This window comes from Malaclemys terrapin, chromosome 2 (assembly GCF_027887155.1).
Source record: "Malaclemys terrapin pileata isolate rMalTer1 chromosome 2, rMalTer1.hap1, whole genome shotgun sequence".
Lineage (NCBI taxonomy): Eukaryota > Metazoa > Chordata > Testudines > Emydidae > Malaclemys > Malaclemys terrapin.
Genome location: NC_071506.1, coordinates 279,408,135 through 279,430,949, shown reverse-complemented (window position 1 = coordinate 279,430,949; position 22,815 = coordinate 279,408,135). Strand labels below are relative to the sequence as shown.

The 22,815-nt window shown below is 46.4% G+C and overlaps 1 protein-coding gene across 5 annotated transcripts in view; it reads left to right on the top strand.

The window, feature by feature from the left end:
* GJC2 (gap junction protein gamma 2) overlaps positions 1-20,911 on the top strand; it is a 110,862-nt gene extending 89,951 nt beyond the window's left edge. For 4 of the 5 annotated variants that reach the window (XM_054016688.1, XM_054016687.1, XM_054016690.1 and 1 more), the window contains one exon: positions 13,527-20,911. In XM_054016688.1, the coding sequence (XP_053872663.1) occupies positions 13,547-14,800 (1,254 nt within the window). In that variant the 5' untranslated portion in view covers positions 13,527-13,546 and the 3' untranslated portion in view covers positions 14,801-20,911. Of the gene's footprint in view, positions 1-1,465; positions 1,600-13,526 lie in introns of those variants that run through there. The other variant, XM_054016689.1, reaches the window with a different exon arrangement.
* The last annotated feature ends 1,904 nt before the right edge of the window (positions 20,912-22,815 follow it).

Below are 22,815 nucleotides of genomic sequence, written 5' to 3'. Positions count from 1 at the left end.
GATGGTGACATTTGAGCGATGGGTTAAATGATCCCTGTGTATAGTTTGTATATCATTTTAACTGTAAGGACTTTGAGACCATCTGCATGAAAATCACAGTAAGATGCTGTAAGACTCTACATTCTCCAGCTGCAAAACCACAGGTGCCTAGAAGAGCTAAAGGAGAATCCCTGGTAGCAGTATAGGGCTTATGACAAACAGTAGAGGGACATGGTGCACATATATGCTAGCCAGTGCATTGTACTGTTAATATTATCAGTTGAAACTGCTATGCCATCTCCTTGAACTGTTCCAAAAGGTGCTGTTACTTTCAAAGAATGTATTAACATAAATGGAACCCTTTGTGGGCTTTGTAAAATCGCAGTGTGGACACTCAAGCGCAGGCGTGGAAACAGAGTCCACAAGCCTGGATCCCACAGACCTGAATTTACAAAGCTGTGTAGTTGTACCCATGGTTACTCATGTCCCTCTCTGGCTAGCATTGCATTTTGCAGTGTCTTTTCCCCTCTCTAATTCTTTGTTGACTCTATCACTGTTGCTTCCTGCCTTCTGCACAGGAATTACCTCCTATGCAAACTTTCTGCCATACCTTTCGGTCTATTCTTAGCTACTATATTGAAACCAAATCCTGATCCTATTGAAGTCAAAATGGCAAAACTCCTATTGACTTCAGTGGGGAAAGGATGTAGCCCTGAGATGGGCAGTAGGGTGGATTTCAGGGTTTGATTTCTTTTTAATTCGGAGCTTTTTGTTGGAGTTCATATAAACTCAGATTTCTTTTTTTTCCCCCTTTCTGAGAATAAGCCAAGAAGCCAGGCATAGTTTTCAACGTTTCCTAGAATCCTTGGCACTGCCTACAAAGGGAATGGAAAAAGTCTGCGTTCTGCTTGAATACCGAGATCTCAAACAGCATGAGCTTTTAGACAAATGCAGTGCTCATTTCAGAGGAAGCCTAAGTCATTAGCACAGTGCAGAATAGCCTGAAATGTTTTTTTTCTTCTTAAGGTGCTAGTCTATTTGTTTTCCACACATGGATCTTTCATCGACATATGCTTTCCATATGTTCCTTATTAGGCATGCTTTCTATCTCACAGATCTGTTACTGACGCCATGAACTTATGCGATTAACTTGCTTAAGAAAAACACAGCAAAATTCCAGGCAGTATTCCTAGGAAAGCCCTGGGCGATGGGTTATTTAAAATGTTTTTATTCCCGCTTGTGTGGCATGTTCCACCTCCTCACACCTTTGGATGAATGAGGACACTGGAATTCGTTCCTACATGCTCTGTTCAATCTTTGTTCCAAGACCTTTCTATAGATATTAGAGAAAGGGGAGGAGGGAAAATGGGACGTTGCTTTTAGCCGTTTTCCTGACACGTCCAGGCAGGATTCTCGGGGGATGGGCGCTTAGCTGTCAGAGAGGCGGAGACCAACAGGATGTTTAAATACTTACCATAAAGTCTCCTTCCAAACTGGCAGGGTAAGGGTTTGGGGAGACATCGGTATGTTTGTCTACGGAAAGGAAAAGGACACTGATAGCAGGAAACTTTCTGATGCTTGGTTGGTGGGAGAGCCCTCAGCAAGAAACACAATGTCTCCGTGAGTAGCTTTTCCATAGCACTTTCCCTTCAGTTTAAAGGACTGTACAATGCTTTGTGTATGAGAACAGAGCAAGAGGGTGAAAAGATTGGCTTGGCAAATCAGGAGAGAACTCTGGCTAGCACAGGCATTTGTCTTATTTCACTTCTTTTACCATCTATTTTAAGAGTTCCTTTAGTTCCAAATTCTCTTCTCAGTTACACTGTATGACCCCAGTGTAGCCTGCACTGGTGTAAACGGGAAGAGAATCTGAACCCTCAAGCCAGCTCCTGCTCTCAGTTACTTTTTCACCCACATAAGGGCTCGGTCCAAAGTCCAGTGAAGTTGGTGAAAAGATTCCCATTGGTTGTAATGGGCGTTGGATCAGGCCCTAAAGAGAGTAAAATCTGACCCCCCTCCCCCAGTCTGTGTTTAATTATCTAGGAATGAAACATTTATTCGGTGTGCATGTTGTAGGCTGAATTTGATTTTCGATTCATAGATTTTAAATCCAGAAGGGACCATTCGATGATCTAGTCTGAGTTCAATGGTAGGGAAGCTATATAATCTAGCTATATAACCTACCCACCGGTGCAGAATGGTTCCTTACTATTTTTGTCCAGTGTAAGTGGACTACATAGGCTCTTATATTGTACAGTGAAGAGACATAGGTGCCTATATGGAAAATACATACCATTTTTCTTTTTTGTTCTTTGACAGCATGCATCACTGGGAGACGGTACATGACATTTTCAGAATATTGTCTTGTGGGTTAAGCTAAATTGATGTGATCATATCCTACAATGGAAACTTGGTTTATCTTATAAGTTCTTTGAAAATATAAAGGGAATATTTAAAAGAAAACCCTTATAATTAAAGCCCTCACAATTATATTTGGCAGATATATAGTTGAGCAGTTGCAAAAAGCGCCCCCAGATTAAACTGAGCATTACAACTGGAGATCAAATGTTCCAAGTGTCTCTTTTCATTGTCTCCTGGGCTGGTTATATTACTCACAGCTATTTTGCCTGGAAAGGTGGGTGGACTCATAGCATTATAACATGGCTGTTAAGATGTATGAATTTGCCTGGTTCTCCCAGAACGATGGAGGCAAAAGTATTGCACTGGGAATTAAAGAAGCTACTACAGGCAAAATTATTTCCTAATCCTGCATACATTTAAACATGGGTTTAAGGGCTTGCAGGAGCTTGAAAGTACACTGGGCTTAATTTCCGCTAATAACTGAATAGTTTGTTAAAAGTTTACATTGACTATTATAGGAATCAAATAAGAGGGTTAATTGCCTGTGGTCAGAAGCCATTATTCCTTAATTAATCCAATTACTTTGCAATCTCTCCCCTTCTCCTCCCCTCCCAATTTGGCTTGTGAACATTTAAAACAGTTTAAAGCTCCCAAACTTGCTTCCACTGGTGTTAATGGGAATTTGCCAATGACTTCAGTGAGAGCAGAATCAATTCCTTAAATCTTTGCTTTGCAATCTGACCGTGTAACCATACTGGTCAAATCCTTATAGCCTTCCTCATGCAAATCTCCCAGTTGAGACAACATTGAAGTCAATGGGAATTTTGCCTCAGTCGTCATTGTAAGATTTGGTCCCCTCTTCCTAGGAAGGGTGTGTATTTGACTGAGGAAGGGCACAAGGAATATTGTTGATGGTAAACCACAGTTGACTGGAAGTCTGAATCCCATTTAATGAACAGTGAACTAAAAGGGAATGCTCTACAGTCCCACTGACAGCCCACCGGCCGCATCCAGCCCACAGGACAATTCCTTCCAGTCCTCAAGGCATCTGCTCCCCTAGTGGCAGCTACCCAGAATACAGGGAGCATCGCAGTGAAATGCGGCACGTGCCAGAGACCCACGCCACAAAATGGTGTCCTCCGCACGGTGTGACCTCTCATACAGTGCGTGTGAGGATACGCCGCATGGAGGACGCCATTTTGTTTCTGTATGTGGCCTGCGGAGGTGCCACACAACTGCGCATGCAGCCCACGTCACTGAAGAGGTTGGACCATCCAAATTGGGGCCAGGTTTTTGAAGTAGCCTCTAATTTGCTGCTTGCAATGAATTGCAGAGGTAAATGATGTCTAAGTATGAGCTGGATCAGACCAGTGCTCCGTCTAGTTCGGTATCCTGTCACCACCAGTGGGCAGCACCAGATACTTTAAAGGAAGAGGCAAGTAACCCCGAAGTGGTCAATTCTAGCACAGCCTGCTCTGAAGGGAAGTTTCTTCCTACCCTCCCTCCATTAAAGGTTGACTGAATACATGGAATTTATGCCTGCAAATAACTGAGCTTGTAATTTTGCCCACAATTGACAATGGACCCAAAACTAGATGCTGTGTTAAAGAGCCTTTAAAATTGTAACCCTTAGAGTTTAAAGAGCAGACAAAAATCAGGTAAGATAGATAAGATGGGTGAGGTGATATCTTTTATTGGACCAACTTCTGTTGGTGGAAGAGACATGCTTTCGAGCTCCACAGAGGTCTTCATCAGGTCTGGGAAAGGTACTCAGAGTGTCACAGCTAAATACAAGATGGAACAGATTGTTTAGCATAAGTAGTTAACATATAGTCTAAGGGAGTACATCTGCGTACCCTTCTCAAACCAGACCAGAACAAGAGCTCTGTGTAAACGCAAAAGCTTGTCTCTTCCACCAACAGAAGTTGGTCCTATAAAAGATATCACCTCACCCACCTTGTCTCTCTAATATGCTGGGACTGACATGGCTACAACAACACTGCACATAAAAATTATGTAATGAATTTGGGGGTTTTTTCCTACTTGCTCTTGTTGTTCAACTCAGGAAATCCAGAAGTGGCATGAGTTGCTTTCTGCACTGTCACAGGATAATGTGATCGCATTTCCTTGAGTTACAGCTTAATTACGCTTGTGTCCAACAAAGACTCTATGTAATTACCACTGCTTAGTCTTTATGAAGCACCATGCAGCGTTTCACAGTAACTCACAACAGAACTCTGTCCCCTACCTGTGCCCACGATTATTATATATTACTTGTATTACCGGAGCGCCTCGGAGCCCTAATCATGGATCGGAATTCCATTGTGTTAGGTGCTGTATAAGCACAGAACAAAAAGGTGGTCCCTGCCCCAAAGAGCTTACAGTCAACCCTTTTAGTTTGCTGGGTTGGTTCACGTTCATGGCTGGAGATACACCATTTGACCAAGAAGGCTTTTGAGAGACATTGGGATTCAACAGCTAGACCTGTGGTGTGAGAGACAGGAGACATGCATTCTACTCCCATCTCTGCTCCTGACCTGTTTTGTAAACATGGGCAACTGTTTTGCCTCTTTGCCTCAGTTTCCCTGATCTGTAAAATGGGGATAATAAGACTGTCCTCCTTTGTAAAGCTCTTTGATGGAAGTGCTAGATGATTATTGTTATTAGGAGTCTTGCAGCCAGTAGGATTTTAAAGACTGGTGGTTCTGTGTTTATAAAGGGCTCATTATGTATAAAAATAGTAGCACTGGAAATTTCCATTTGACTTTACACCAGACCTCTGGACAATAAAAGAATTTTCACTATATTTCAAGTCCTGGGTCTGATTGTTATCTTCTGTGGGGGAATCAAGGTTGTTCGCTGAGGGAGCAGCAGTGTTGTATTTGGCTCATATCCTAAGAAACATCAGTAGAAAAAAAGACTCCTACATTGCAAAGAGGAAGAATTTAGATATATAAAAAAAAGTCACCTTGGTCCCAATCCGACATGCACTGATTTCAAATGGCTCAGGGAAAGCTCTCATTGACTTCAATGATCCAGAACTGGGTCCTTAGAGTGGAAGACCATGGGAAAGTATCAGTAATTCGGATAAAGTGATAAGAGCTTTTGGAAAGCTGATTCTAGCCCAGATCTATGTACAGTGTAGGGGCTGAGAGTTGCAAGCCATCCCTCTCGCTACAAAGAAATAATCAAAACCAGTGGGGCCTGATTCTGCTTTTGATGGCAAACCTAGTGTGCATGAGATCAGAATTGGGTCCATCAGTTTTACTTGTATCATGTGTAGCAGGATCGCTCGATCATCTTTGCTTGAAACTGCATGGGAGAGGCATGAAAATGCATTGTGTTCTACTGCAGGAGAACACTCAGGATTTGGTCCTTAAATACATTAGTTGAGTAAACTAAACGGGCCAGAGTCATCTCTGGAATAATTCCATTGACCAGCAGCATTAATGTGCCCTATGTTACAGCCAACAGCAGCTGCATGCACTGCCCCCTCCAGGCCGATGATTCCTGGCCAGGAGTGCGAACGATCTACATGGAGGAGCTCTGCCTAAGGGGTATGGCTGGATGAATGGGAGTATCCAAATAGGACCAAAATCCTGCATGCTTCTGAGCACCATTGCCTTCAATAGGCACTGCAGGTACTTGGCGCTTTGTCCTGGACACAGAGGCCCAGTTTATAGTGGGAGTCAACTAGAAGAGAGGTGGCCACATTTGGCACTGTGCTCACACCATTGGGCGCGATATGTTGGGTGGTGTTTAGGTGCAGAGCCTCCCAGAATCCTCCTCGGAACCTGGGAAATTACTGATAGGGACGGAAATACTTTTTCAAGACCAATGGGGTCTTTAGGAGAAATGAGAAGGCAGCTGGTGGCTTTAAAACACAAGAATCCTCCAAAAAGAAACGTGTGCGTGAGAGCGAGGGGAAAGGGCAGAAGGACATGTGTACTGCTAAGAGATTAGACCAGTAGTCCCCAAACTTTTCAAGGTCGCCCCCCTCCCGCCCGGAGTTGGGACTGGGAGCGGGGCCGCAGCTCCCAGGGGAAGGTGGGGACACGGCCAGGGATAAGGAGACCGAGGCTAGGACTGCAGCTGGGGGCAGGAGTGGAGCCAGGAACGTTGCTGCAGCCAGGGGCCTCGGCTGGGGCAGGACTAGGGCCAGGTCCAGAGCTATGGCCGGACCACAGGCTGGGGCCTCGGCTGAGGGCGCGGCTCGGACCCAGGGCCTCAGCGGGGGGCGGGGCCAGAGCAGAGCTGGGAGTGGACTGGGTTTGGATGGCGGTGCTCTGGATTAGACCATCTTCTGATAACCTTAGGTGAAATCCTGGCCCCATTCAAGTCAATGGGCGTTTTGCCATTGACTTCTGCTCGCCATAGTTCCTTATACTGCCCTCCTCATCAAACTCTGAGCACCTGCCCGCAGCGCTTTAAGTGACACAACTCCCATGTCTTACAAATGGGTTCGTTCTTTCTCTCATCATCTCCCCAGGTTGAAGAAGTGTGTGTGGTGGTGGAGGAGCGTTCTGCCTTGGTCGGTTTTTTTGGTGTTTGTATTAATATGCACACGCTACTCAGGGGAGCTAGATTTATTTCACTGCATGATGGGCCAGACCCTGCACCGATGGAAGTGCATCTGTGACATCTGTGATGCCAAGCCAGGCCCTGTGTGTGTGATGTGGATTACTGCCCTGCTTTAGAATGCAAACGACATGGGTCAGGGACAGCGTCTTCCTTTGGGTTGCAGACAGTATCACGCACGCTGCCGGGGCTCGGTGCAGAACGAGAGTAATTCATATGAACTGTATTCCCTGCAAAGCACATTTCTGCAGTGATGTCGTTGGGAGTCTGAAAACAGCAATCGCAGTTTGCTCTCGATTACATGTTTTAAAAGCAGGGTTCAGAAGAGCCTGATTTATAAAAAGCAAACAAAACAAACAGCTTCCCATCTTGCACCTCAATTTGGGCCTGTCAATAATAATTGCAGTATAATTATGCAGGCACCAATGAAGGTATGTAGCTGTTACGCCGCTCCCCTGGGTGGGTCGTCAGCAGAATGTATTGAATCTGAGACCTCTGGTTTGAGATGCATGGGCTGCTCCTGCCTGAGCTAAGAAACCCATTGCTGATAACTGAGGCTCTAGCTCAGGGGTGGGCAAACATTTTGGCCTGAGGGTCACATCGGGGAAGAGAAATTGTATGGCGGGCCATGAATTATCACAAAATTGGGGTTGGGCTGCGGGAGTGGGTGAGGGCTCTGGTTGGGGGTGCAGGCTCTGGGGTGGGGCTGGGGATGAGGAGTTTGGGGTGCAGGAGGGTGCTCTGGGCTGGGACTGAGGGGTGCGGAGGGTGGGAGGGGGATCAGGGCGGGGGCAAGGGTGCAGGTAGGGGTGCAGGTTCTGGCTGGGGGTGTGGGCTCTGGGGTGGGGCTGGGGATAAGAGGTTTGGGGTGCAGGAGGGTGTTCTGGGCTGGGATCGAGGGGTTTGGAGAGCAGGAGGGGAATCAGGGCTGTGGTTGGGGTGCAGGGAGAAGCTCAGGGGTGCAGGTTTCGAGTGGCGCTTACCTCAAGTGGCTCCCGGAAGCAGTGGCATGTCCCTTCTCTGTCTCCTGCACGCTGACCCATCCACAGGCATTGTCCCTGCAGCTCCCATTGGAGTGTGTAGGAGCCAAAGCAGGGCCATGCTGTTGCTTCCGGGAGTTGCGTGGTGCGGCCCCTGACCCAGCACCCCGGCTGGAGTGGGTCGAGCCGCGTGGTGTGGCCCCCAACCCAGTGCCCCGGCTGGAGTGGTGCCAAACCGCGCGGTGTGGTCCCCAACCCAGTGCCCCGGCTGGAGCAGGGAAAGCCCTAGACCCTGTTCCCCAGCGGGAGCTTGTGGGCCGGCTTAAAACGGCTCGGCCCGCAGGCTGTAGTTTGCCCACCCCTGCTCTAGCTGGTTCATCAATCTCTGTCTCTGGCCCAACCACCACCAAGGCAGGGACAAAGTGCCAAACTGAATCACAGAATCATAGACTATCAGGGTTGGAAGGGACTTCAGGAGGTCATCTAGCTCAAAGCAGGACCAATCCCCAACTAAATCATCCCAGCCAGGGCCTTGTCAAGCCTGACCTTAAAAACCTCTAAGGAAGGAGGTTCCACCACCTCCCTAGGTAACCCATTCCAGTGCTTCACCACCTTCCTAGTTAAATAGTTTTTCCTAATATCCAACCTAAACCTCCCCCACTGCAACTTGAGACCATTGCTCCTTGTTCTGTCATCTGCTACCACTGAGAACAGTCTATATCCATTCTCTTTGGAACTCCCCTTTCAGGTAGTTGAAAGCAGCTATCAAATCCCCCTTCATTCTTCTCTTCCGCAGACTAAATAATCCCAGTTCCCTCAGCCTCTCCTCATAAGTCATGTGCTTCAGCCCCCCTACCCATGAAAAAGTTCAAGAAAGAAAGAAAGTGATTCAGACTCTTCCAGAGTGAATACAAGTTCAAACATGGTATAAATATGCCATGCACTGCTACAGACTAGGGACCGAGTGGCTAAGTAGCAGTTCTACAGAAAAGGACCTAGGGGTTACAGTGGACGAGAAGCTGGATATGAGTCAACAGTGTGCCCTTGTTGCCAAGAAAGCTAACGGCATTTTGGGCTGTATAAGTAGGGGCATTGCCAGCAGATCGAGGGACGTGATCATTCCTCTCTATTCGGCATTGGTGAGGCCTCATCTGAGTACTGTGCCCCACACTACAAAAAATATGTGGAAAAATTGGAAAGAGTCCAGCGGAGGGCACATCTACACGGCCTCACAGTTCAGACCAAGGGGGTGTGAATAGCAGTGCACAGCAAAGTGCTCTGCTGTAACTACCCCCACATGGATGCTGTGGGCACTATTATTTTAGAGGTCCGGAGCTTGCACTAATGAGGTGCACTTGCAAATCAGACAGTAACGTCTCCTTGCCTTTATCCGTGTGTCTGAGTAGCTGTGCTCTGAAAAGGGAAAGTGGGGAGGCCCTGTTAAAAATAAAGCTAATGCTAACCCCAGATCTGTAGAATAATGATATATTGTTCCTTCCCAGTCATCTGCCTCTTGCAAAACTCACATGCTTTTAAGTGACTGCTTTATGTGTGATTCTTTCAGGGGGTTGTATTTGATTTAAACTTTCTTAAGCATATGGTTTTGCAAAGGGTTTTAAAAAGCTCCATTACTCTGAAAAAAAAAAAAATCCTGCTCTCGTTTGCCTGGTTTTGTGTTTCTTGGCTCGTTTACAAAACGGGCTTCAGGAATCAGAGCTGGATTCTGCAGGACGCTGAACATCTTCTAGCCCTGCAGCACCACTCGGGATCAGGTCCGTAATTCATTCTTTCCTGTATCAACTGCTGCCCGAGTGGCACGGGCGAGCAGGATAGTGTAGGATCGCTGCCAGTTCAGAATACGGGGAACTCTGACACACCCACTTTCTCCACTGCCCTATAGTAATGTATAGAATCTCAAAACTTGCAACCTGTTTCAAGACTCTGGTCTGAGGCAAATGAGGTTAAAACCAGTAGGCGTGCCACCTCCATAAACTGAAATCCCCAAGCTCACCGCAGCTGGTTCTGAGTCCTTGCATCTTCTGACACATGCATCCAAACATGATTATTGTTTATTGTTTACATTCCAGCAGTGCCTAGGAGCCCGAGTCATGGACCAGGCCCCAGCTGCTCTCGGAGCTGTACAAACATAGAAAACAAAGACGGTCCCTGCCCTGAGGGGCTTGCGGTGGTTGTTTACCAAGGAAATACAGTTTGAATGTACCCAGAGAAATCTATCTATGGTATTGCAGCTGGGATTTGGGGGAGATTGGGATTGGCTGGGAGAGAAACTGGGACTGGCTGGGCAAGGAGACTGAGGACCGTAGGATGAAGGGGAGGCTGGGACTGGAATGGAAAGGAGATTGAGACAGAGTCGTGGAGGGAGAGGCATCTGGAATTAGTTGGGTGGGGAGGCTGGTACAGGTTAGGCAAGGAGACTGGGACTGCAGGCTGGGGGAGACTGGGTCTGGGAACCAGTGATAGAAATGTGGGAGAGCAGGAAAGACAAGCCAGTGATTAGGGTACTTGACTCGGACTTGGGAGAGCCATGTTCAATTCCCTGCTGCTTCACAGACTTCCTGCATGACCTTTGGCATGTCACTTAGCTTCTCCGTGCCTCAGTTCCCCATCTGTAATATGGGGGTGACAACACCGTTCTGCCTCACCTGGGTGTTGTGAGGATAACGATTCTTGGCTGCTCAGATACTGCAGTGATGGGGGCCATGTGAGGGGTGTGTGGGGAGGAGGAGATACAGGGACTTGGAGGTTGGGACTGGGTAGACAAGGAGCCAGGGATGGGGAAGAGACAGGACTGGGGCAGGTTGGAGGAACAGGGCAGAAGGGATCAGGTTTGTGGGGAATGGGCAGAAGAGTCCAAGCCACTAGAGCACACTCCCGTCGAGAGCCTGGACTGGAACCCAGATTCCTGAGTCTCGCCATTTCCCTGCTGTCCACAGTATCTGTGAAGCCCACCGGCAAAGCGTGCATCTCGTCCCTCTGGGAGCCTGGTCCACGCAGAGCATGACAACCTACTCCTGCCGTCACCAACTCCATGGGCTCACGCGGCAGAGCTCTGTGTGGTGGATCTAAAGGTTCCAGCCCTGCGGCGGACGCGTGGGTGTCAATATGACTCCACACGATGGAATTTCTGTTTTTTTTCAGTTTGCCTTTTTAAAAAACTAAGAAATTAACACACAGAACCCACCAAAAGAACATTATTAGGGTTGTAAAGTCAAGCACGCAAAGGTCGGGAAACACCAGAGTTAAGGTTGCCTGTGCAATCTTATCTCAGTTCCCTCAGACGCATGTATTATGATACCGTCTTTAATTACATGATCCCATACTGCTTTTTCCACAGAACCTCGGCCTCATTCAGTGAGCAGCCTGGACAGTGCCTACTTAGTGAGCGGCTATTCAGTCGTTCCACGTGCAGCCCCATGACTTATTTACCACACACTATTCAAACCTTGCTCTTATTGATTTCCTTGTGAGCTTTTCCAGGGTGCTCATCACTGTAGTATCCAGTGCTTCATAAACACTAATTAATTTATCTTCACAACACCCCTGGGAGGTGGGGGAGTGGTGTTATCCCCATTTCACAGATGGAAGGGTGAGGCACAGAGAGATTCAGATTAAAAGTGTAACTTTGGGTGAGACGACTAGGACCTGATTCTTCAGCATTAAATAGCATTTTATTTGTTCAAGGCACCTGCGAGTGCTCAGCACGTCCGCAAATCACACCCCAGGGTCTCAAGTTGGGCTCCCAGAAAATGAGGCACACACAAGTAGTGACCACCCGTGAAAAGTTTGGGTTAAGTGACTTTCCAACACTGCAGAGGAACTCTGTGGCAGAGGCAGGGAGAGACTCCAATTCCCCAGGGCAGCATTCAGCTGCCATAACCACGTGACTGTCCTTTCTCTTGCTGGGAACCCCTGTCTCATTCACTACACACCTTCCAGCTTCCACAGTAAATGAAGTAGGAATGCTACAGCTAGGAGAACCCTTCACTGCCCACCCCTGATTGCTCCCCGGAACAGGCCGCTCCTGTGCATTGAATGAGGCAGGGGTTCTATGCAGGGGCAGCACCAGCTCTTCCTGGTGGGGAGGCTGAGGTGGGCCTTAGCCCCCCTTCACCACGAGGCCCTACCCCTCTCCGTGGCCCTACCTTCTGCTCCTCCTCTCCCTCCCGTGGCCTCGCCCCCCGGCCCCATTGGAAGCCAGAGCCGGGCAGTGCTCGCAGCCACCACGAGCGGTGGTGGACTTAACTCTGGGGCTGTCAGAGCCTTCAGGGAGCTGCCCTGGGCAGCATGCCCCAGTGGGCGGGGACATAGGCCAGAGACTGCTCTTGGGCACCCCCGTCCCGAGCCCGGGCAGGCCAGCAGCTGCTGCTCTCTCTGCTCTGCCTTCAGTCGGAGAATGGCAGTTGCTACGGGTACCATAGATAGATTTCTCTGGTTACATTCAAACAGTATTTCCTTGGTCAGGGGCGGCACCAGCGCACCAAGCGCCTGCCTGGGGCGGCGGCCTGCCGGTCGTCGTGAGGGCGGCAGTCAGGCTGCTTTCAGCGGCATGCCTGTGGGAGGTCCGCCGGGGTCCCGTGGATTTGGCGGCAATTCGGCGCCGGGTACGCCGAAGCCGCGGGACTGGCGGACCTCCCGCAGGCATGCCACCAAAAGCAGCCTGCCTGCCGTGTTTGGGGCAGCAAAATACATAGAGCTGCCCCTGTCCTTGGTAAATCCCCTGCCTCCAGCACCACCCCTGGTTCTGTGGAAAATATAGTATGTGATCTTGTGATTAAAGATTGTATCATAATGCATATGCACAAGGGGGCCAAGTTAAGGTTGCACAGGCGACCTTAATTCTGGCATCTCCTTACCTTTGACTGCTTGGTTTTGCAACCTTCATAATGTTCTTTTAGTGTAGCTTTTGAGTGTGTAATGTGTACAGATACCTATGCTCTCAGTGTTTACGCTCCTATTGACTATCTCTTATATACTGTAATTGACTACTAGCATGTTAGGCACTCCACTGATAGAATCACAGCTATTCAGCTGTGTCATAGGATCTGTATTGCTAACGGAGAGTCTCAGCTAGCATTTAGCTCAAGTGGTAGGGGGACCTGTGCTATTGGAGTAGGAGAATCAGATCTCTGTCCCCACAACATCAAGTTTAAAGTGATGGTAGCATGCAGCATAGTGACAATTGTGAGATTCCTAAATGGCCATCGGTTTGTTTGTAGTATAAGGCCCTGACCCTGCAATGAATGGACAGACCTCTCAACCCACACGGAGTCCCATTGACTTGAGGGCTTTGTCCATGGGAGTTCACTATAAGATCAGGCCTAAACATATCCAATGTACTGCACTTATTTGTGCAAATAATGGAAACTACTTACAATGAGCTTGGGTATAGTGATATAAATTGTTTCAGTGACTTGCAATGTACAAATTACAATTCCACTTCTACTGAGCCTCTCATAATAGTGATGCTGATCTCTGGAATAAAATAACTTCACTCTGATATCATCCTGCTATGTACCAATGCCACTATTATAATGAGGTCTGTTGCTATGACCAAACAGAGCGGCATTAACTTATACGTTATGTTTTTTCTTCCTGCTTTTCTTGCAGGTTATAAATGATTAGCCCTTATGACCAACATGAGCTGGAGTTTTCTCACCCGTCTGCTAGAAGAAATTCACAATCACTCCACTTTTGTGGGGAAGGTCTGGCTCACCGTGCTGATCGTCTTCCGTATCGTCCTGACGGCTGTCGGAGGGGAGTCCATATACTCAGATGAACAGAGCAAATTCACGTGTAACACCAAGCAGCCGGGCTGCGACAACGTCTGCTACGATGCCTTCGCACCGCTATCACACGTCAGGTTCTGGGTCTTCCAGATCATCATGATCTCAACCCCTTCCATCATGTACCTGGGCTATGCCATCCACAGGATCGCTAGGTCCTCCGAGGAGGAGAAGAGGCTTAAGGTACTCAAGAAGAAGAAGAAGCAGTTTGCTTTGAACTGGCAGGCTGTCCGTAACTTGGAAGACCCTTTGGAAGCAGACGAAGAGGAGCCCATGATCTCCGATAACACGGTGGAAAACGAGGAGAAAGCCAAAGCAAATAAGAAGAGCAAGGAGCAGCAGAAGCACGATGGGAGGAAACGCATCCAGCAAGAAGGGCTGATGAAGATTTACGTCTTCCAGCTCATTGCCAGAGCTTCATTTGAAGTTTGTTTCTTGGTTGGGCAGTATTTTCTCTATGGCTTTGAGGTGGAAGCATATTTCGTCTGCAGCAGAGCCCCTTGTCCTCACACCGTGGACTGCTTTGTGTCAAGGCCGACAGAGAAGACCATCTTCCTCCTGGTGATGTATGTTGTGAGCTGCCTGTGTCTGTTGCTCAACATGTGTGAAATGTTCCACTTGGGGTTTGGGACCATTAGAGATGCCATTCGCAACAGAAAGATTAATAGTTTCAGGCAGCCTCCATACAACTATTCCTACTCGAAGAATATCTCCTGCCCTCCCGAGTATAACCTGGTCGTGAAATCGGAGAAGCCTGCAAAGGTCCCAAATAGCTTGTTGGCCCATGAGCAGAACTTGGCTAACGTTGCTCAAGAACAACAGTGCACAAGCCCAGATGAGAACATCCCGCCAGATCTGTCCACCCTTCATAAACACTTGAGGGTGGCCCAGGAGCAGTTAGACATAGCATTCCAGAGCTACAATGCCACTCAGGCCAACATGCAGCCTTCCAGAACCAGTAGCCCACCTTCAGGTGGGACTGTGGTAGAACAGAACAGGGTCAATACTGCCCATGAGAAACAAGGCGCTAAGCCCAAAGCCAGTTCAGAAAAAGGTAGTTCTAGCAGCAAAGATGGAAAGACTTCTGTATGGATATAATTGGGTGCTTGACCGTAGCTCACAGACAGGGCAATGTAAGTAGAGGTTTGGTTTTTTTCCCAGCATTGTCTAGAATTCAATTCACAGAGCACAGGCACAATTTGTACTTGGGAGTAAATGTAGCTGAAGGATGAGTTGTTTCAAATGTTACATTTGAATAATGTCTTCTGGTGCGTTAACAAAGACACTCCCTTTCTTGCTTAGTCCATATTCTCTCTGGGAACCTCCATCGAGCTAAACTGTATGGTGTCCCCCCACCCCCTGGCACTGCTTAGGGGTGGGAGTAACAGCCTTTCTTCTTATGTCACTTACTAGCTGTTTGCCCAGGATGACCCACTGCAGGCTCTCTGCGACAGAGACTGGACTGACAAGCGAGCTGGCTGGCGGGAAGGGGACTCTGTTGATCATTCAGAAGAAAAGTCTTGACTACCCCGAGCAACTCATGTTCTGCATCATGAGGCTATCGTACTGTACTTGTGTTGAGAACTGTTTAATTACTAAATGTCCTTCCTCAAATTAATTTGAATTCCTCCGTTAAAGGGGAAAACGGTGACATGTTGCATAAACTGCCACGATCGACTAGCATGGCTTGTTTCCTGCCTGGATTCTTACATGCACTAACAAGCAGTCATTGGAGATGAACGCAACAGAGATTGCAGCCATGAGTTCTAACCCTGCATTAATGGCACATGAAGACTGTCAGAAGCACAGTAGCTGTATTTTAAAGAATGTACGCGACCCTGAGTGATTAGCGTTGAGGTAAATGTTGTATCCTTTTTCCCCCCCCAATCAGTGTTGAACTGCAAAGCAAACGGGATCAAATGCTACGTAGCGTTTGCAGTCAATTTGCACTGTAATGATGCTGCAGTGTAGCATTCGTCCCAGAGCTGGTGGGAATTGAAGCAGTTTAGCGTTTTTTAACACTGCTACTGCACATCTTAAGCAAAAGTGCCTTTAAGCAACCAGGAAAGTGAAATTCGAAGTTTCTAATGTCTGTGTTAACTCTTGGTAGAGATCAGAAGAGCAGTGCTCACAAATTTTGTTATCATGTACTTTTGTTTTAATCAAAAGCTTATAAATAGTTGCAGACAAATAGATCAATGCCTAGTGTGTGCAGCGTGTATGTGTGGAGACGTATATTTAAGTATATATACACACACATCTGAATATTATGTGTGAGATACAGATATATATAATATAATATCAACCCCACGATGATTTTTACAACTTCCCACTCCCACCAAAAAAACACCAGCTCAGAATGGTGGCTGATTTTCCTCGGCGGTCGAATGGCCAGCCCTTGGGCCAGATCCTCAGCTGGTGTCAGTTGGTTCAGCTTCATTTATGTCATCTGACCCAAGCTGAGAATCTGCCCGCTTGACTTTAATGGGGACAGGAGAGGGGCCATTCACAAAAAGCACTCGTCTGCGGTTTAAGGACCAAATCCCCCTTGCCTTGCTCACATGACTAGTTCCACTGGACTTGTGCACACCAGGTTATTTTGGCTAAAGTTTACCACCAGAGATACCCACAATGCAACGCTGGTACAGACCAAGTCTATGCAACATGGTGCTTAAAATGCCAGTGGCCGCCTTGTCTGCTCTAGTTCTGTGGGAGAAAGTGAACCGATGGTGGGAGAAGTGGGGAAATCTTAAGAAAAGAAGCCCAGTCTAGACACCACCATTGACTTCCACAAGGCTATTCATGTCAGTGAGGCAAGCAGGGTTAGGACCCTAAACGCAATGTGGCTCCAACTAGAAGGGTTTCTCTTTTTCAAACACTCTCGGTAAGAAATACTTTGGCAATGTATCTGACTTGGACAAAACTGACTGTCTGTGGCTTTGTTGTGAATTAACTCCGGTAACGAGCAGAAATATAATCCTGACCACTGGGAACATGGCTGGGTGATTTATCGGCCTGGGTGTCAGTGGACGTGCTGAAGTAAAAAAGTAAATAAATAATTGCCCCATTTTCTGCTCTGTTGCCTCTCGTGGAGAGCCTGACCCTGCCAGGTGCCTAGGTGTCCTCAATTCCTTCTGTGGCTTGGCAGGATGCATTCAAGAGCTTCCAGGATTAGACCCATAAATCTCAGACCACAATAAACCTCTAAAGACTCTGAATGAGCAGAGCACTTAAGAATGTGCTTAACTTTAAGCAAGTAAGTAGCCCTAGGGGCCGACTCGTGCTAAAGTGCTGTATTCAGTCAGGGCCTAATAAGGCACTTCCGAAAGCTCTACAACATCATCAGGGATAGTGACAGAGCAAATAATTGTTTTAAAAGGAATACAATGACCAGCTCCTGAGAGCTTCTGGCAAAAAGGTTTAATATATTTTGCTTAGCCACCTATAAAGTAATTTAGGGTTTGATCCTGTTCCCATTGGAGGGCATCTCCTGGAAGCAAAATCTGCTCCATATGATTGTTGAAAATGACTGAGTGACTCGAAGGAACTGATCACAAATCATCAGTTCTGTTTAAAGGAATGCAGCTTTATTCTGCTGCACGCCAGGGCATGTGTAGTGAATTTCCTCAGCAGGATAGGTCAGGATTACTCCATGGGTCTGTCTTAGGGAAGATCTCACTTTAGCCGTGAGTTTTGCACAAAAGGCTCCTAATATTTACAACATGGTGGGGGTGGGAGAAACATATCTGTCTGCTCCTCCTGGCTGAGTCCTTTCTCTTTGCTCCATGGAACGACTTTGCATTTTGCATGGAGTTAAATTATTCCTCTTGACCGTGGACCATACCTAAAAACCAAGATGGGCTGTTTGATAATGGGGGGGTCCATTAAAAATTAAATGTGCCGCAGATCCCTTGACCCTGGTGCATATTCTGAACAGGAGAGATGCTGTGGTGAAGTCAGGCCCACAGCTGGGTATTGGTTTACGCTTTATGCTGCCCAGTGTGAACGTTTATACTGTGCATCTATGTGAATCTCCCTCGTTTAGCTTTGGCCCTGTGCTCCCCCACAGGCAATTAACGTGATGACCCTGATGGAAGCTCTGAGTAGACTGAGGGTTGGATGTTGCATGTTTTTTTCCTTAGAAATGACTCACAATGCAGCAGGCCCATTGAAACGTGTCCCCCCTGGAGCAGAGCAGTGACTCTCTGCTGCCTGGGGGAGTTTGGATTGTATGTTTATCCTGCTTATAACAGCAACAACAGCCTCCAGACCTCAGCATTTCCTGAATAATTCCTGCTGGGTGTAATTGACCCCAGGTTTCCATTGGACTCCTCAGCTAGTCATTAATCTTCAGGGAGTGCTCTGTGTGCCTCGGTTGTTGTTGTTTAATTCAATCCTGCTTTGATTGGTGTTGCTGGACCGAGAATAGCCGGCCAGAGAAGCAGAGCCAGCCCCTTGGCTCTGACTTGATTTGTAAGTGTGGCTAATGCCAAGCATTTGCCCAAGGGGCAGAGAAACACGCTTTACATCAGACATCTCAGAGTCCATCACATGAGCTCGCTCTAATAAATGTATAATCAGCCCTTATTGTTTATTATATTAGGAAGGGATGCACAACTGCTCATCCTAATATAACTGTCTGTGAAGGCCTTGTGAGCCCTGCCCTCCCTGCAGCCACCATCCCTGGGGCTGAGGACTGTCAGCGATTGCAGGATTTTGCTGTTAATACTCTCTTGTTGGTTCTAGTATAACCTCCTTTCTGAGTGGTCTATAATTATAATCTCTTACCACCCATGCCTAATGCTTTACAAAGAGCTAATTAACCCTTAACATGCCTGGAAGGTAACTATTATTAAACCTCACTTTATCCAGCATGGTTAAGACACTTACCCAAGGCATCCAGCGGGTCAGTGTCAGAGACAGGATTAGACAGCAGCAGTTCCAAGTGTCCAGCCCCACGTTCAACCTATTGGCTCCAGTTCACTTGTTTTAGGCAGCCCGACATGTGGCATACAAGTTTTCAGTGTAGAAACATTTTCTGTTACAAGATGATTGTGTCGGGGCGGGGGGTTTGGTTTGGTTTGGTTTCCTGGCTTCACTTGCTGTGGTGAAAAGCAGATGACTTGAGAGCCGTGAATTAGGACTTGCTTGTGATGCCTTGTTAAAGATGGGATTTCAGAAGCCTCTCTGAATTTCTTGACCCTTCTGGGTAGCCTATGCCAGGTACTTAGTGTTACCATGGTAATCAATGAGCTGTATTTCTGCTGGAGGGACACCAAATTATCGCCCAAACTAACTGGGCAGGGAAGTTGGGCCCTCAGTACCTATTGAATGTCTCAATGTGTGATTCTCCTTACCCCCCATTCCACAACATGAGCTTAATGGGTCAGATGATGATTGCAAGCATGTCAGCGTTGTACACAACAGTCCAAATTCTGTCCTGATTCATTCGCTACCCCAGCCAAGTGAACCCGTACAATCAGTAAAGTTGCCTGGGACATAAGATGGGGCAGAACATAACCCAACATTTTCCATATACCCCCATGCAGCTACAGTGCAGTGCTGAACAGCTGTGGGGCTAGGCAGTGGCAATGTGATAATAGTAGATTGCAGAATCCTGGCCTCATTCAAGTCAATAGGAGTCTTGCCAGTGACTTCAGTGGGGGAGCATTTCACCCATAAAAGTTAGAGTTGGGAACGAGCTATGAAGTCACATCTGGGGCCAGTGCTAGCTCATTTCTTGCAGCACATTGTCCAGGGCTCTGTCCATTCTAGTATTAACTTGTAAAAGACCCGAGCATGGGGCTTCCACCACTTCTCTTGAGAGAATATGTCACTGTCTTAGAGTACTCATGGTTAGGAGATTTTTTTTCCTGCTATTCAGCCCGTAAGGTAGCCGTGACCTAGTGGTTGGTGATAAAACTGAATCAAGAGACCTGGGTTCTGTTCCCGACCACGCTACTGATAATCTCTGTGACCTTGGTTGAGTCACTTCCCCTCTGTTTCCTTATCTGTAACATAGGGCTGATAATGTTTACCCACCTTGGTAAAGCACCTTGAGACCTGCAGGTGAGAAGACACGCTCTGTGTTGCACCTCTGCAGAGTGTCTCTAACCTCCAGCAGCCTTGCCGGTGCTGCCTTTGGGATGATCCCAACCCCAAATCTCTGTAGCACTCAGTCCTATGCAGGGTTCCCTTTCAACTCTTGCCAGCGCAGCAAGAGTCCCACGGCTGAGAGGAGGGTAGCCTAGGCACACTCTTACACTCGAGGAATTCTTCCCCAGTCCCTTTGACTCAATTACAGCCCTTATTTGCCATGGGAGCAGCATGTAGGAGCCAAAGCAAGGAACAGAATTGGCCCGGAGAAACGTACATTAGTATTATTATGTGATGTTGCTGAATGCCCTCTCATTATTCCTTTCACATCCCTTGGGCCCCGGCCAAATGGTTCTCCTGCTTTTGTTGGTTATACCCTCTAAGGCCTTCAGAGGTCATCATTGCACCAGGCTACCGGGATTTAATACTGCCTTGCAAATGAATCTGTGCTGATCTCAAAAGAGAAATCCCATTTTTTTATAGGAAGGAGAAATATTAGGAGGCACAAGAAACATAACCTTCTTAAACAATGTGGCAAAACGTTGAGTCCCAGATTAGGTAAAAATCCATCAGGAGCTAACCATCTAACTGCTCATACAATTGCAACTAATTCCCATGCAGCATCCTTCTTGAAAGAGATCACTATATGGTATGGGTTTAATGCTTTGCTTCTTTTACAGGTTAGTTGTTTCATTCACAGAGCAGATGGGTTTAGTTGTGTAGTTTGTTTAATCCTAAATGCTGAATATATTCACTAAAACGTGTCAGATAAAGTGCTCATCTTTTTTATTCAGGGCCTGGTATGTCCCAGGTAGAAGCCAAATTACCTTGTTGCTTGCATTCCATTCCACTGGAAAATACTTGAACTTAACTAAAGGCCATAACAAGTCTGGGCTGTTACAGAGTTTCTGGGGGGTTTTGTACTAACTGTATTTGTATTTGAAACTTTTTGCGTATGAAATTGAACCTGTACATATTTTTCAGTGTAAATGTTACATCTGGAATGTAGTTAGAATGTTACACATATTTGTCAACAAAACAAACCCCAGCTCTTTGGCTATTCAATTTCCAATACTAATAAAATGGAATAAAACATACATATTGTTTACAGTATGCAAAGTGTGTGGTATATTTATATGGCAAGGATAATTTTGAAGATGTTGGTGAGGAGAGATGGCAAAGACTTTTAAATCTAATTTGGTAGCCAATTCAACCATATATTTGCATGGATGTAGATACATAAGAACACATACTGGTCCAAAACAATGGTCCATCCAACCCAGTATCCTGTCTTCTGACAGTGGCCAGTTCCAAGTATTTCAAAGGGAATGAACAGAACAGGGCCATTGCGAGTGATCCATCCCCTGTGAACCTCAGCTTCTGGCATTTGGAGGTTGTGCCCCTGACTGTCTCAGCTAATAGCCATTGATGGACCTATCCTCCATAAACTTACCATGTCTAATTCTTTTTTTAACCTAGTTATAGTTTTAGCCTTCGCATCATCTCAATGCAATGAGTTTCCACAGGTTGACTGTGTTGTGTGAAGTACTTTTTTTTTTTTTTTTTTAAATCTGCTGCCTGTTAATTTTATCATTTGACTCCTAGTTTGTGTGTTAAGTGAAGGGGTAAATAACACTTCTCTATTTACTTTCTCCACACTATTCATGATTTTATAAACTTTTATCATATCCCCTTTCATCATCTCTTTTCTAAACTGAACAGTCCGAGTCTTTTAAAGCTCTCCACATATGGCAGCTGTACCATACCCAAGTCGTTTTTGTTACCCTTTTCTGTACCTTTTCCAATATATCTTGAGATGGGGCAACTAGAACTGCATGCACTATTGAAGGTATGGGCTTACTGTGGATTTATACAGAGGCATTATGATATATTTTGTTTTATTATCTATCCCTTTCCTCCTAATGGTTCCTAACGTTAACTTTTTTGACTGCCCCACTGCACATTGATCAGATGTTTTCAGAGAACTGTTCACGATGACTCCAAGATCACTTTTTGAGTGGTAACAGGTAATTTAGACCCCATCATTTTGTATGCATAGTTGGGATTATTTTTTTCCAATGTGCATTACTTGCAAAGTACTTTTGCCTTACTGTGACCTGCTGGTTATCTGTATTCTGCTCTCTCTCTGTGCTGAGAGGCATTGCCTACAACTCCTTTAGGCATTGAGCTGAAGTAACATGGAAAACTGCCTACATTTTCAAAAGTGACTTGTGATTTTGGGGACCCAACTTGGGACATCTTGAAATTTAAGCCACTGGATGGATCTTCTGTGTAGCCAGAACTACAATTTTTTGCAGGTTATAGAAAAAGAATAGTGGAATAGATTAAGCCAAATGTTGATTTAGCATAAAGATGACCAGTAAAGGGGGAGAAAAGCTTAAGTTAACAACTTCCTCCCTTCCTTCACATAAATGTTTCTGCTTACGTTTTATATTAGAAATTCAGATCTTGTCTGTCCAGTTTTTCCTCAGCTGGACAACTAGGAGGAGATAGGACTTCAGAGGTATTGAGTGAGCAGAATCTAGCTACATTACAGGGAAAATTATATTTATTCAGGCTGCTTAAAACTCATGGTTATTTGTGACCCTCTAACTCAAATCTATGGAAAACACTTGGGAGGAATATTGTCTTTGTTAAAGATTTACTACCTTTGCCCTTCCCGTTAAAAGGATGATCACCCACAAACTGTACTCTGGAAACCTCCAATGATTCCTCACAAAACTTTGACCAGTTCTATAGCTGATTGGAAAATTTTGATGAAAAACAGGGTGGAAAAATCCACTATTTTCTCCATTTTTTGACCAGTTGTTGTGTTACTTCTCCACTCTTCCAACCCAAACAACAAAATAAGCCCATCCTAGAACCAGGGAAGAATATTTTATGAAGTTCAGAGTGCACAACAGCATTTACTCACTCAATGCTGATTTACAACAGTGATGGGTGGGACAGGAAAACCTAAGAGATAAAAAGTCCACTGGTCAAATTAGGTCACCAGC